We start from the raw sequence: 15,533 nt of genomic DNA on the forward strand, positions 1-15,533 counted from the left end.
CATTATGCCTGGTATAGCAAAGCAATAATAATTTTAAAATATCACTTATTTGTTTTCTCACTTTATGATTAGTCTTTATTTTGCATTAATGTGTTTTCATATACCACTGTGGAGGAGGAGGAGGTGGGGAGAAATGCAAATGTCAAAGTAAATTTAATTGTACAAGTAAGTAACCCACATTGATGCTGAGGTCATGATGTCTAAACTTTTTCCTTTATATGTCAGAAAGTTAATTTAGTGAGGTGCTACTCTGATAGCAAAATGTAGCTGCTTAAATATCTTTTGAAGGCATGGTGGAAAGCCTGACTCCTGACGTAGCTAACCTAACAGAAAATAGACTTTGTTTTCCTTTTTTAGTTTCTTGCTTTATTAGATTTCTCACTCTCACAGATTATCCAAAAACTACCCATTGATTGATCGCCCGTAGAGCTGCATTTGGTGTAAAGAAAAACTTCACAGCTTTATTGGCTCCCAGGAGACAAAACAAACATAACAAGATATTCGTATTAATACAAACAATGCAACAAATGAGAAAACCATCACATTTAAATAAGATGGTAAAATCAGTCCAGTGTATATCCCAGCCTCTGATATAGAAGACATGGCAGTTCAGCTATTCAATAGTGCTCTCAGGCATGGGTCCCTCTGGGAGTTGTGTTATTGCTTACAGCATCTCATCACCACGAGCAGTTAACCTCAGGAAATGCCACCGAGTAAAACTTTCAGAACCCAGTTGAATGGAATTTCACTGCAGCTTTGCAACTGTAAATATAAAGGTTGAAATTAGTCTGTTCAAAAATATTTTGAACAAGGGCTTTTTTTTTTGTATTTTCTGGTGTGTGCTTATACCTGCAAGCTGTTGTGTATTTATTTTAGGGCATCATATCTCTGATCTTAATAAGGCATTTATTTTGGAGGAGAAAGCGTGAAGATTCAAACTTTCTGCCATTTTTTCTGAAGACAAAGAAAGGGATGTGTCCCTTTAGCCTAGGCTAAAAAAACCAACCCAATGAACAGTTTTATTTTTAAAGAAAGAAACTTTCCCTCCCAGCACAAATACACCCACGCATGCCATGAATATTTTTTAAAGGAAAGTTAATGCCCTCTTAGCTTCAGTACCGGTTTTGAGGAAAGCAAGCTGGCAAGTCCATTCTCTGTGTTCTCTCCTCCAGAGTCTTCATCAGAAGATGCAACCAGCCTGTTACATAGTAACATTTTCTTTACCACATTTTCTTATAATAACCATTTAAATAAAAAAGTCACTTAGGCCCAGTGAGAAATACAGACCTTCTGAAATGCTGTGGGAGTCTTATAATCCTTATCATCTTGCTACCCTCACACAAAGGCTAGGAAATTTCTGTTCTGCCATTCTGGTGATAGCCTTTTCTGGTGATCTCTGTGATGGGCTACTAAATCAAAGTGAAGCTGGACTTGGTGGCCATGTGATTCTTTTGAGGTCTATAAGAAATCTGACAGGTCTGAGAATCACATCACTTTCCAGGTCTTGCACGCATTTTCCACTGGATGGCAAGGTCGAAAAAGGCTGAGGGATCTGCCTTTTCTTTCTGTGTTTCTAGTTTTCAATGGGCATTTCTTGCTATTCTGCATGAAAGAAAAAGCAAGACTAACTTACAAATTGTTGCTGCAGTTGCACCCGTAGCGTTTCAATCGGCTTGGGAGCTTGCATGCATGACTACAGGCTCTCTGCCAATGACATCTATGTTGGTGTTTTTGCACACTTGACCATCGATCACCCCACACACTCACAACAGAGCTTTGTGTGGAACATCTGCGATTGTCTGTGTGGATGTCACTCAGATTGCCTCTTTCATGGGTAGGTCAGTGAGACACATAGAGGAACAACATACACATGGTTAAATAATAAAATTTACAAAGTAGAACTGAACTAACTTTTTAATTTGTGAAGCATACAGCATTTTCTTCTCCTGGAGGAGGCATTCACATTCTACATGTCTTCAAAGAGTTGCACTTGCAGTCATGGCATATAATGCCAAGTTATCACTACACAAAGTAAATTTTAAAATGATGACTCTTAATTTCTTGCTAAGGTGTAGGAAGATATTTCATAACCAACATTCCGTATTACTTTCCAGCTCCATATTCTTCTCAGTATTACTTGCCTGAAATGCCTCTGTGTGTGCACAGAATTATATGGAATAAAAACTTTGGAAAAATGCAAGGACTAGTGTGCTGAAAGAGATTTCAGAAATGATACATAGGAATGAGACAAAGTATGTTAGAAGTAATGGTAGAAGTATGAAAGAAGTAAATTAAAGGTAGGAGTAAACCTGCTGTTCTTCTTCCCTGGGCAGAAGGAGGTCTAAACCTAGCAGCTTTATTCTGCAAGATTTTTATCATTCTTTGAATACTTAGGGACACTAAACTCCCTGAATAAAGAAATCAGATGAATCCATTCTAATTAGGGATATTCCTGTTGCTGCTGTCTTGTATCACTTGAGGCACCTGGGAATCTATAAGTAACAAGCTTATTTGATTTGTATTAACTGCAGTTAAATGGACACATGGATAAGAACTCTATTAAAAAATCAGTGTATGCGATTTTGGCTGCTGAGTCTCTGTGGGCTTTCACATCTCGGATGGCATGGAGCCCAAGGTTTCTCTCCTGTGATCCTATTGAGCTTGGACGTGGCTTTTTCTACGCCCCCACCCTTATGGCCAGAGTTACGTACATGTTTCCACGTATTAAAAATGCAATCTATTCTGCTCAGATTTACAACGCTAAGCCTCTCCAGACGTATCCATCACCAGATCTATGTACACTCTGAACAGTACCATTCCAGCTAGCCAGTTCCTCTGGGCTGGTTCTGTACTGGCAGAGAACTTGCATAAAACTACTGTGATATTTTTTCCTGCTCACTTGATGTTCTGTACCTCCTCCTACAATTGCTGTAATCCCTTTAACCCCACAGAAACCTCCAGCACTCTTCTGTTGATAAATTGGTAGGTTGGATGGCCTTTCACCTGGTTGTCACCGCTGGAAAAGTGCTAATGGTCATTTGTAGATAGGATTGTGACCTGACCAGAGGCTCAGTTTCTGCTGTGCAGGCATGGGCTTGTCACACAAAGCCTCTACTCCACACCTTGTCTGTCCGTATACTCTTTTGCATGCACACTGATCCTAGGAATAGTTTCTGTGGTTTTTTCAGGGCAACTGTTATAAGCAGATGTTCTTATTAGAACATCTTATAGTCCATGAACTCAGGAATTTGTTTCATTCTGTTACAGGAGGCTTGTGATGGTGAGAAGGAAAGTTAATCAATTAAAAACAAACAAACAAAAACCCTCAACAAACTACACCCCTCCCCAAATAGAAAAAAAGCCCAAACCAAAAAACAAACCACAACCGTTCTTTGTCACTCTTTTCCTGGCAGTCAATTATGAAGAAGAAACTTTGAAAGACTGCATGTCAGCAAGGATAGGAGGGGGAGCAGTGCAGATGTACTGCCTGGGTTCATCCATCATTACCTAGCAAATGAGCCGACTAGTTTGTGGTCAGGTACAGAAGCCCTGGCAAGCAAGCAAGAGAAGAGATTATTTTTGCACATCTTCTGTGAATCTCCAGGGAATTCAGTGGCATTCCTTATCTCAAAAGCTTGTAATTAAGAGGATGGCATCTTTGGGCTGGAGAATTCCGGAGAAAATCATTTTCACAGCACCTAGAGGGCTTGATGTTGTGCTTGATGACAGATGGGAAACCTTTATGAAGGCTCCATAACTTCTTGCCCTCAGAGACTGTACTTTTGACACTGCAGAAATTGGGAGGATATAGATGTTTTTACTCGGGTGATCGTGTGGTGATTTTTTAAAACAACGAGTCAGTTATTAAAGTATTTTAATGAACTATAGAAACAGTGAAAACCTGGCAAAGCTTGTGTCATTGCTGAGAGTGAAAACATAACTATTAACTATAGAGTGTTTTGCTTATGGATACTTTTCTATTGCATGCAAATAAGATATAGGAAAAGACTAGCAGACAGAATTTCATGTTTCATCTTTTCAGATCGTGACCTCAGGAGTGTCATGCCACTTCCATTAATCCTTTTCTCAACTTAAAGATCCCTGTGAATATGAATAAAGTTGTATTTTAAAAACGAAAGAGAGAAAGAGAAAACAAAACTCATTCACATTCCGAGTCTGCTTTCTGTCTCACACGTATTACATTTCACAAAACAGATAGAAACAATAGAGCTTATTAAGAAAAACTTGTTTTGAATGGCAAATTAAGCATAATGAAAATACACACGTTTTTACAAGTAGTTATTTTTTACACCAATTGAATATTTTAAACCTTTTTAAACTATATACTTGTCTCTGCAAAATGTTTTTCTTTTAGCTCATTTGCACCATACCACCCTGCTATATATTTTTATTTAAAATTTTAATTTGGTCAGTTCAGAAACCTGGATAAGTACAGCACCTTGTTTGCGACCAGGCAGTAACCAATAGGGATGCCCTACCCTGGATATTTATGAGCAATATCACTGCTGGTTTCTGGGCTGAACAGGCATGGATTGCTCCACATTATGGCTCCTTAGGCAGGGAAAAACTTGTTATATTCGAGAAAATATCTCGGCATTCGTCTTTGATTCAAATACCTTTTTAGTGCAGTGTAAATCATCAAAATAGATATAATAGCTTGTTTCCAAGTTGAAAAATTATATGAAATCAAGAAACAATCCAAGAATCTTTTAATGAAAAGTAAACTTAACCTAATGAAAACTTATTTCTGCCTTTTATCCTTAGGTACAAATGTATTGGTTTGGCACAGCCTGGTTTTTGGTAGCAGGGGGCCACAAACAAACCACGACAACAGTTTAAAAAAATACAGATAATAGCAAAGGCAAGTTTTTATCGCCATCCCCCATATCTCTAAATTCAGAAGCACATAAAAAAGGGTGCAGAGTTTATCTCAAATTTTGCTTCATATTGTAAATGTCTTCCTAATGTGCACTAACATATGTATCTAGTATATAAAATCTCTTAAAACATAAAAGTCTCAAATGTAGAGCATTAAGGTGGACTGCATTTTTCAATTTCTTAGGTATTACAGCGATCTGGGAATTTATTTTTACAGCCTGAGATGTCAGTATGCCACAGAAGCATGAAAATCTCACCATCTGTATGCTCATGGACAATCTCATCAAGTACACTCAACGACAGACTTAGAATAACAAAATTTAAACGCTATTACTACCGCCTAGCTGTACATGCACTCAAATCTACTTTAAATAGCATTCAACCTGAGTTATCATGCTGCTTACCTCAGGCCTAAACCAGTTTATTCCCTTTCAGTGCTTTCTTATCCCCATGAATCCTGCTGTAAACCAGACACATGCTATTTGAAATAACATTTGTTTAATTAAATGTGAGGTTACACACAGACTTACATCCTTTAATTTGGCCAAGTGCTGATCCATAACCCAGTGAAAGTTCAGGAGTCGAGCAACGGCTTCACCTGGCAGTTTATCTAATGTGCTGGGCAATGTCCTTCTGGATACGTGTTTCTTGTCAGTGCCAGAAAGCAAGGATATGTTTTAGTTGGAACTCTGTTATAACAGACACTACATAGTTTAGATTAACTCCTTTCAGTAGTACAGCATCAATGTGTTATTGCCTTAACATAAAACATACAGATTATGTAAATCTGTAATAAATACTATTTTGAAGTGTATAGTAATCAAAAATCTTTCAGGGCAGGATGGAATGGAAACTGAGAAATATTGGAGAGTAAACATTCCAACGCTCATTCCTCTGCTTCTCCCTGGCAGAGTGGAGCACTTACTGTAGCTGGGCTGCTAATGCTCCAGCCCCGGGGCTTGCCCTATAAGTCCTGCGGAGCATGGACTTCCCGGGAAAGCTAGGGCCAAAGAGATCCCTCAGAAAGCACTTCTGCTGTCTCTGCAGACCCTGTTGTACTGTGTGTGAAAGGGAATGGTTGTTCCTGGTCTGAGAGAAGGTCAGACCTTTTAGAACCTCCTCACAAGGCACACACTGTATACATGCAGAGTCATTCAGGCTTACAAGGCCAAGCAATCCGGGAGGCAAAAGGCAGTGGTGAAGAGAGGCCACTTGCTTTACTGCAGGTTTTAGCATTCCGGTCTCTAATTCCCGTGCAGAGCTGAGAGGGCAGTGGAGCCCCTGGAGTCCATCAGTAATTGGCACAGCTCTACATTTCCCTCATCTCGGCGGCCTGGTCTGGGGTGCGGCGATAGATTGTCTCTCACTGGGCAACCTGCTGTGCTGCCGGCTATGGCCTGGCCTCTGGCGGGGAGGGTGCCGGGAGGTCAGCCCGCAGAACCCGCAGGACTCGCACGAAGAGCTCCTCGCCTCTGCCCCTTGCGGGGAGTGCACTGACGGGCTACTGCCAGCCCGGGCGCCGAGGGCGAGGTCTCAAATCTACCACCGATACCCAGCAGCCTGCTAGGTTCCCCGGGTGCCGCCAGCCCCGCTGCGCGGTCCCGCCGGAACTCTCTGGGTTACCACCTATGGCGGGTGCGGTGCCGCCTGCTGCGGAGGGGCCGGGTAGCGTTGGACTTGCCATGCGGCCAGCGAGAAGGAGGGATCGTGGCAGGCAGGCAGGCGGAGGGAAGGAAGGAAGGAGGCCGGCCTGATTAGCATGCAGCAGCGCTCGCAAGCCCGGCTCCATTGTTTTAACACCTCCCCTCTCCTCCGCGCCAATCTGTCACCGTTCAGCAGGCGAACGCTGCTGCCTCGAATGCTGCTCTTCTCAAATGAGACGGATAATTAGCTGCCCCGCACGAATGGCGCACTCTTCTCACCCCTGATTGCTATCACCTTCTTGCTCCTGGCAGTTTTGACACCTCGTAATCAGCCTGCTGCTTTTTCTCTTTTCTTTCCCTATTTCTGATTTTTTTTCTCCCCCTTCCTTCCTTTTTTTTTCTTTTTTTTTTCTTCTTCTTCTTTTTTTTTTTTTTTTTTTTTTTTTTTTTAATGCAATCCCAGTTGCCATTTGGATTGAGACTCCTCTGTTGAGTTAACCTTGTATGATTGCGGGGGAAAGGGGAATGTACGGTAGGGAGGGGAAGAAATCGCTTCCTCTGAGTCTCATCTGCTGAGAGAACCATGGGGTGGGGGTAGCAGCATCTCGGCTTGATCCTCCAGTGCTTTTGTTCATAAGGGGTAACAGCCTCTCCTGAGCAACCTCTGAATTAATATTATCTCGAATGGGGAAGGATGTGTTGAGCGTGTTGTGTGTTGAGCGTCTCCTCCGCTTAGTTAATGGAGAAAAGACTGCATTTCTATTATCTGGTTAGATATAGCCATACGGGGAAGGGATTTAAAAAGCAAGTTCACAAGGCCAGGAAGCTCCCTCTTCCTCCCGGGTAGGCAGGGGAAGGAAGGTAACTTCCTCAGCCTCTTAGAGCGAATTCACTGTTTCATGGGAGTCGGAAGAGAAATCTCATTGGAGTGCGAGATCGGAGAGGGAACTTCTTTCCTTCTGATTCTAGAGAAATAAGAAATCTCAGTTAATGCTCTGGTGATTTCTGCGAGATTAAAAAAAAAAAACAGAGGACTCGTGGAATCTGTCATAGGAGCGTTTTCCTCTCCTCTAACTAGCAATGACAGTCTAATTACTGGAGCTACGAGCAGCTGTCGAGTTAGCCGGAGAGACAGAGGAGCTACATGTGTTCTACGCGGCCGCCGGCACCGAGCCCTCGCAGCAGGCTGAGGCAGCCGTACCGCCGCAGTGTTCCTCAGAGAGCTCCCGAGAGGAAACGGGAGCATTTTCCTTGCGAGCGCTGCCTGTGAGCGCGGGGGCTTCACGCGTCGCGCACCGTCAGCGCGGGGCGGGGTGACAATGAACTCGTACGGGAGCCCTGAAATTGCTCCAGCCCCGGGGCTGCCCTGGCGAGGGCTCCGCTGGCCCTGGCGGAGGTGGAATTGGGTAGAACACCTTGGCACGAGTTTGCTGCTCTTCCGGTCCTCTCAAGTTCCTTCCACCATATTTATGATTTTTAATGACATTCTACTTCCCATTTGGATTCAACCTCCTCTGCCGGGTTGAGTTTGTGTTGAAGAGGGAGGGAAGGGGAGGAATACTGAGCCTCCTCTGGTGAGTGTAATAAAGCAGATGTCCCTGCTGGCAGCAGCAGCCGCCTCCAGGAAAGCTGTATAAGGGGGGCCCGTTCAGGGACCGCACTCGCCTCCCACTTCGAGTCGCTCACAACTGCTTAGCGTGATATTTATTTATTTATTTACTTATTGTTTATTTAAAAACTAAACTAGTGCTCCTCGCAGTGGTCTGATCGGTGAGCCTATCTGGATGCCCTCGGGCAGCAACAGTTTTACGCACGCAGGATTAAACAGCTTCCTAAAACGCCGCACTAGGCAGGAGCCCTCACAGTGGGAGATGGATGGGTTCTGCTGGTCGACGAGACTTTGGTCAAGCGTGTTCTCCCCACCTCCTGCCGCCCTCCCCGCTGTGCCCTGGCTGCGGCGGACCCCAGGCTGCCTCCAGCAACAAAGAGCCTTGTCCCCGCGCTGGGCTCCCGGCTCTGCTAGCTCAAGGGCTCCTGGGGAACCGCATCCACGCGTGGGAGCGGGGGGGAGAAACAGATGACTTTATTTTCTTCAAAGGTGATTCGCAGTTTGTGCATCCCTTAATAACGCGAGCTTCTGAGCTCGAATTTCACGGTTGAGAGGACGAGTCGGACTGTGTGTCGGGCTGGCTGGAGATGTGCGAATCCCTGTCTCTCCTCCCAAGGCTGGAACTTGTGCCTCTCCTGGGCACCACCCCCAGCCGTGCTCTCCGGGGAGGTGCTTCACACTCCGCACGGCGCGGCCGCGGCCGAACATCGCCTCTTCAGCGCTGCGCACCGGCAGGGTTTAGAGCTCCGAAGAGTAACAAACTCTTCCTCCAGGTCATGTAGCAGACGTGCACTGTACAGTGCTGTTTATTACAGTACACTCTGTTGACAGCCCGTCGCAAACATGACATGTTTAAAATAGAGAAAATAATTGCAGAAAAATCCATTTCTAAAAATTACGTAGGTGTTAATTCTTCCAGAAATTTGTCACCTGCAAACAAATCTTTAAAAATAAAAAGTGTTGTGCTTTGCTGCTATGAAAATATTAATGCTAATTATCAGTATCAGGGCTAAACTCTATATTCAGTTCAAATGCAAAAAGCAACCACCCTTTATCATTAATTTAAAATACTTGGCAACACCCCTATTTTTAAATTTGATACCAGTAAATCCAGAAAATGTGCAAGCTTTATGAGACTTCAATGTTTCAATTAAACACAAATTTTAATTGCATTGAGAAAGCCACTATATTCAGGTTAAAAATAAATTCACTGAGATTTAGGTGATTAGGTTTTCCCCTTTCTTTTCTAGTCTGTACCAGGCTTGGGAAATCCAGCATAGCAGACCAGAAGGGAGGGCAAATAATCTTTGGTATTATTAGTTTTGGGGAAAGTTTAACCTTTTCTATCCTTCATATTAATATAACCCATTCCCTGAAAGCATTTTTAGTAATTATTAATGCTATAAAGGTACATGAACAAGATAATAATTTTTTTTATAACATGAAACATATTAATAAAATCATTACTGTTCCATTTTGCCAAAAGGGTCATTTATATGTTACTTTTGATTACTTGCTTTAGTAAAAAATTCATCTGGGAAAGTCAACCACTCACTTATGTTACTAATGTACAAACCTATCCTAATTCTGGCACACCTGGATTCAGCTATTATGGTAATTTTACAAGAATCTGAATCAAGAGGTTCACTATTTGGGAATTATATAATATAAATTAAAAATGAGGGCCTATTTCTCTTCCTGTTTACTTCAGGAAGAACATAAGCACATCACTGGATATTGTAAAAAAAACACCTAGCATTACACCAATTTTTGCCAGCCAGATTAAGGCACTAATCCTGCAAGTCTACATTCATAAATACAGTCACAACTTCAGGCCTAGTCAGGCAAAGATTAATTGGGCAAAAAACATGTTTGACATCACTCTCAAAGTTAATAGTGGAGCATAACAAGCAAAAATGTGAATTGCAGTACTGAGTGACTTAGTTTCATTTTGCCTTGTCAAAAGACAACTAAAAATTTACTTATCTGACAAACAATTTCATGACATGAGTTCTTGTTACAAGAAGTCTTAATTCTTAAACTCTTATCATATCTATTGAATAAAAAAATGTATAAATGTATGCAAAAACAGTGAACCATTTAATTCTCATACATTAAGACTGTACTTTAAAGTGGGAATTGAGATGCCGAAGAAAATCTTCCTTAGATGTTAGAGATGGTGGGAAAACTTCTCGACAGAATTCACATATTCCACACTGATTCAGTTCAGAGTCTGCATATGCTTGTGCCAGCAAATCATTGTCTTGAGGCTGCCAAATAGGCTAAAAGAAACAGAAAATTATTATTGCTGAGGTTTACATTATGCTGTCGTTTATATTAAAAAAAATACCTGCCTCTTTAAATTAGGATTCCTTTACACCTGCCTGGCCAGAGACGTTAACTAGAGAGTTCTCATTTAAGAAAAGCAAGATAGGACTTAGGTTTTTTTAAAGTTCTATAAACACTCTATCCTTGCAAATATTTAAAAATACCTTGGTATCTATTAACAATAAATATTGCTATGAGCGGAAGTCTGTAATATCAGTCTGGTACATCCTAAAACTTTTCTTTAACTTTGCATTTCAGTATTTTACTGAAGAAGTCATAGTATACAATAGCCATTTAGCAGAAATGAGAAAATACAGTTTTACCTTAGAATAAAATGTTTCTTGTACAGAGTTAATATGATTCATATTTTATTTCCGTTCTTATTCACATAAAACTACTTTTCAGTTTACTTCCAAAATGACTACATCCATGTCATGGCTTAAGGTACTTATTTGCTCTGGCTGCCTTTTAGTATAAATGTGTCACAAATAATCTTGTTTGGGATTCCTCCTGCCATGACAGCGTCAAACTCACTGGAACCATGAGTATCTATCCACGCATTCAGGCAATTCTATAAGCTACGTTGTATTTGGTTCAGCAGCTGCACTGCTCTTGGTCCCTGAGCTAGTTAGTTTCAAGCCAGCAAGTCTGTTTATTCAACACTGGAATTTGAGCCACTTAAGCCCAGAGTATACACTATTTAGAATCGTATCAAATAGGAATCAAAAAGTCTTCTATCAGTTTTCAAAGTTAAAACTTAAGTTTCATAACTTTAGTATTAGCAACATAAGATCAAATAGTTAAATTATATGGCCAGGACAATCAGGTTTTGAGTAAATTGAATACCAAATGCATCCTATTGTTAGTACGAAGTAGAAAGAATGGCAGCAAGCTGCTATGAGCTCTATGTAGGGATGGAACTTAGAAGACAGTGTGCCCTACAGGGTTTTTTTTGGCTCAGTTTTTTCCTCTTGCTTCACTCATACATGGGAAGGAAGGCAAGAATACAAAGTAATTTCTTTAGAAATTTTAAATTTCTTGCTACTGATACCCAAGATTTTTAATTTTTATCTCTTCTTTAAATTTCATAATGCCAAATAGTTAGACTCTATTGTTTATTTCTCCCACAGTAACCCACTGTACAACTAAACTGACTTTCACAGTGGTTAAACCTTCTGTTTAAACCACCCTGAACTTCTTGGGAGTCAATTTCCTGCCCATTCTGTATTTAAACAGTGTTTAGCTTATCACATAGCAATAGCAGACTTACTGTCTTTCATTATGGTCAGCAATCCATATAATTAAATTGACTAATTAGTAATTAAGTGCAATCGCACCACTTTTTTCAGCTCAAAGAGTCTACTTATTGTATGTTGCTGGTGTAAATTGCATATTAAATCTATCTAGACACTGACACACTTAAACAAGTTAACACACTTAAACACACTACATAAATGTGTTTCAAATTATTTGTTTCTGATATGATGTAAAGCATTATTTGAAAAAAAAGATAAAATTGTATTGTAAAAACTATTTGTCATCTTGGAAACATAACGAGGTGAGGTACCCATCCAGCAACCCACACACGCAGGCACTTAACTTCAATTTCTTGAGTACTAAGCTTGTGCTTAATATCCTTGTCAGAACAAGGATCTATTTAACCAGACATTCAATTTCAAAAACATTAATATTGAGTTTAATAGACTACTGATTTACTTTTAAAATCATGAACATACTTCGAAATATTTTTGGTGGAAACAACTCCCTCAAACTGCAAATACCAATAAACATGTGCATCTATATGAAAGTCTCAGCTAAATGTAGTCTGTAAAATCCTAGGTTCACTAATATCCATGTTTATTTTAATCTACTGCTCTTTTCAGTCACGTTTTTTTTTAAAGTTACATTCTAAGAAAACAGTACTGAGTTTTTAGATTTAGTATCCACATAGAAGGAAAGAGCTAAATTTATTACACCAACTGAGAGCAGTTCCAAGAACTTGCAGTTGCCAAATCTATTGCATTTATGGGGTTTTCCATTTTATAAGTTAACATATGTAGTAAATACTTGAAAGTTTTATCTACACTAGGAAAAAAAAAAAAAGACATATATAATTCCCTCCTTTTTGGCTTTTCCTTCATTTTTGGAAGGGATGATAGAAGCTGTAAGCAGCATAACCACCCCCTAGAAAGGTGGTAAAAATACTAAGAAGAAGTTTATACATAAATTTTGCTAAGGTTACCACAGTGGAAAGGGCATGTATACAAGTAACTTAAAAAAAATTACTCTTTTAATCTATACATATATATTATCTGTGACCAAATCTTTAGCAAAATTTACAGTCAGAAAAAACCTCTAGAGCTGAGTCCAATTAATTGAGAAAAATATTTAAAACCTAGTTTGAAAGCAGCTGAATAAAGGTGATGGATATTTAAATATACTGATATACACAGATGTACATTCAATGGATTCTAAAGTACTACTGGCTTGTTTCAAACAAACTTCTGAATAAGAAATAATATTTTAATCAATGCAGTGCTATTGTAGATATGACTTTCAAATACTAAACAGTTCACCATTAGCTTTCTTTTTCTCTGTGTGCTAGCATTAGTACATTTTTCCCCACAAAACAGATCATTCACATTTTAAATGCTGGCTCCAAACTAATTTCCTTATTTTGCAGAAATACCAGTGGTCAAAGGCTTACTGCTATTCAACCACTTTTCTGTATTTTTAAGCTGCATACTCTCCTATCAATTTATAATCACATACCAGCTGTTTCACTTGCTGTAATGTACAATGCAGGGTGCCATCTATTGAAAAATGAATACACAGACTAACTAGTAAAAGAACAGGCTGTAGAGGGAATACAAAAAAGGAGGATAGTAACAAGCAACGGAGTGAATTCTTTGCAGTTCCACAGGAATTTACTAGCAGTAAAAGAAATGTGTTAATTTGTTTAACTTAGTCACAATTTTAACTGAGGACCCAATGAAAAATACAATAAAACCTGTAATTAGTAAGTTGGTAAAGAATTGAGATCTCCTACATTACAAATAGATATTTAAAATAGCTTTTGAAAAAAAATCAAGCTTATAGCAGCAATCTTTCAAACTTTAAAATTTTCACTCAAAAAGTGGTTTGCAATAGAAAATTAAACTAGACTGGGTAAATTTTAGGAGAAGAAAACATCAAAGTTATAATGGCCTACAACACTTTCTAAATGCTGGTTTTGCAGGTCATGCAGTGACCAAATGGAGAGGTAAAGCTCTTCTGCTGCATGTACCTTGTCATTAGGGAAAGAACATAAACTTCATCCATGTAAATGGTAAAAATAGGTGAATTTGACCCTCACAGAATTCCAAATTATCACTATTTGCTTATTCTTGAAAATCTGTCCTTTCACAGAAATAAAAAAACAAACAAACACAAAATCAGTCTATAAAGCTCCATAATTTTGCAAGCTTTCATCTGAGACTGGATGTTATACAAAAGAAGCAAAGTATTTGGAGACATGAGTGTCAGAACATGCAATATGTTTTTCTGTATTACAGCTACTGGGCCTTGTTTTCAGAAGCTCCCATGGACTTCAGGCTATAACTGAAATTTAAGCCCAAATTGCATACATAAACCTAAAATAAAGTATTTTAGCAAACTTTCCTTCATTCAAAAAATAATTATGTTTTTTTCCTACAATGACAAAAATTTAAGCTTCTTAGAAAAGAGGAATAGGGTGTTGCTGGTACCTCAGATTGAGACAAAAAGTAGCTATTTTTTTATAGCAGAAATATTTATCTGTTTAGCTTTTTAATTGGTTCATTTTTCCAATTCTCTGCTGTACATGAAAAACAATTAAAACAAATGTGTACCCTATACAACTGAGATCAAGTGTAGAAAGAAAGCAATCTAGGGGGCAAATTGGGATTAATGACAGCTTTGAAATAGATATAGAAGCATTTACAACAATTAATATCTAGATAAACTGAAATTTGTAAAAACATCCAGTGCTTATGTCTGCTTACATTCCTGATGTTTCACTGGAAAAGCATCTTGAACACATTCTGCAGCATTAGGAAGAAGAATGACAAGAGATATTATATTAAAAAAAGACTGACCAGCTTTCTTAGAGAATATATTAATCCAGTCTCAAAAATTTTTGCAAAATGGGTGTCTGAATCATTATAATTTTTTGAAATGTAGAATATTTATAGAAAGATACCTGATGAGGACCTCTGACGGTTGTTCCAGCAGCTTCTAAAGGAAAAATTACTTCAGGTACACCCTGGTTTGTGTGCTTAGGTACAAATGTGAAACCACTGTCTGTTGTTTTTAAACATGGTTTGTCACAGATATTTTCTATGGACATCTTTGCATGATCTGAGGGGTTTGTTTTGTCAACAGTAGTTAAACTTTGTAAAGCTGAGGTCATGAGATCAATGCCATGAGCTTCAAATGAGTTAGGTTCCAATTTACTGAGGTTAACAGCACAGTCTCTGTGCTCCAAGTTAAAATGATGATCTTGAAGCATGTTTTCAGATATACCAGTACAAGGAACTGTTGGTTTTTCCTGAGTGCTCTGCAAGAAAGCAGAGTCATTGTCTGTAGGTGGAAACTTGACATTAAATTTAGAAAGTGATTCTACAGAGTTGTTGTCCTCATCTTGGCCCACTCCTCTTGGTGTGATAGATGTGATGCATGATGCACCTCTATTTATATCCTTTATAACCCGAGGCTTAAAAAGCTCTTCTGCTTGTTCATCAGTTTTATCTGTGCACTGTATTGGCATGGAAAACTGTATTTCTGTGAAGAAAGAATGAAGAAAATATTAAATAGTCCATTGAAATATAGATATTAAAAATGTGGTGCTGGTGTATTTTTTTTGTCTTCCTTCCCTGCTTTTTAAACTATTTTATCTTTAAAATCAGATTGAGTTGTAGTTCTCTTTCACAAACATTAGTTCTGACACAAAAACTATCAGAATAGAAATAAAAGGAAATATTATCTTCTAGTAATTATATTTTTCTTTGATTTATGGCTATAAACATTTTCATTTT

The 15,533-nt window shown here is 39.2% G+C and overlaps 1 protein-coding gene and 1 long non-coding RNA gene across 5 annotated transcripts in view; both read right to left on the reverse strand.

Annotated features, from left to right (window-relative positions):
* Positions 1 to 685: 685 nt before the first annotated feature.
* On the reverse strand, positions 686 to 1,645 carry LOC128790468 (uncharacterized). The gene is made up of 3 exons (XR_008431766.1): positions 1,288 to 1,645; positions 1,120 to 1,198; positions 686 to 762 (listed from the first exon to the last, which is right to left on the reverse strand). It is a non-coding gene; the product is annotated as an uncharacterized LOC128790468 (long non-coding RNA).
* Positions 1,646 to 7,012: 5,367 nt separating this feature from the next.
* Positions 7,013 to 15,533, reverse strand: part of TANK (TRAF family member associated NFKB activator) — a 30,121-nt gene continuing 21,600 nt past the window's right edge. For 2 of the 4 annotated variants that reach the window (XM_053947227.1, XM_053947224.1), the window contains 2 exons: positions 14,699 to 15,279; positions 8,926 to 10,433 (listed from right to left, as the gene is read on the reverse strand). In XM_053947227.1, coding sequence (XP_053803202.1) covers positions 10,266 to 10,433; positions 14,699 to 15,279 — 749 coding nt within the window. In that variant the 3' untranslated portion in view covers positions 8,926 to 10,265. Of the gene's footprint in view, positions 7,508 to 8,925; positions 10,434 to 14,501; positions 14,541 to 14,698; positions 15,280 to 15,533 lie in introns of those variants that run through there. The other 2 variants (XM_053947225.1, XM_053947226.1) reach the window with 2 other exon arrangements.

This window comes from Vidua chalybeata, chromosome 7 (assembly GCF_026979565.1).
Source record: "Vidua chalybeata isolate OUT-0048 chromosome 7, bVidCha1 merged haplotype, whole genome shotgun sequence".
Classification (NCBI taxonomy): domain Eukaryota; kingdom Metazoa; phylum Chordata; class Aves; order Passeriformes; family Viduidae; genus Vidua; species Vidua chalybeata.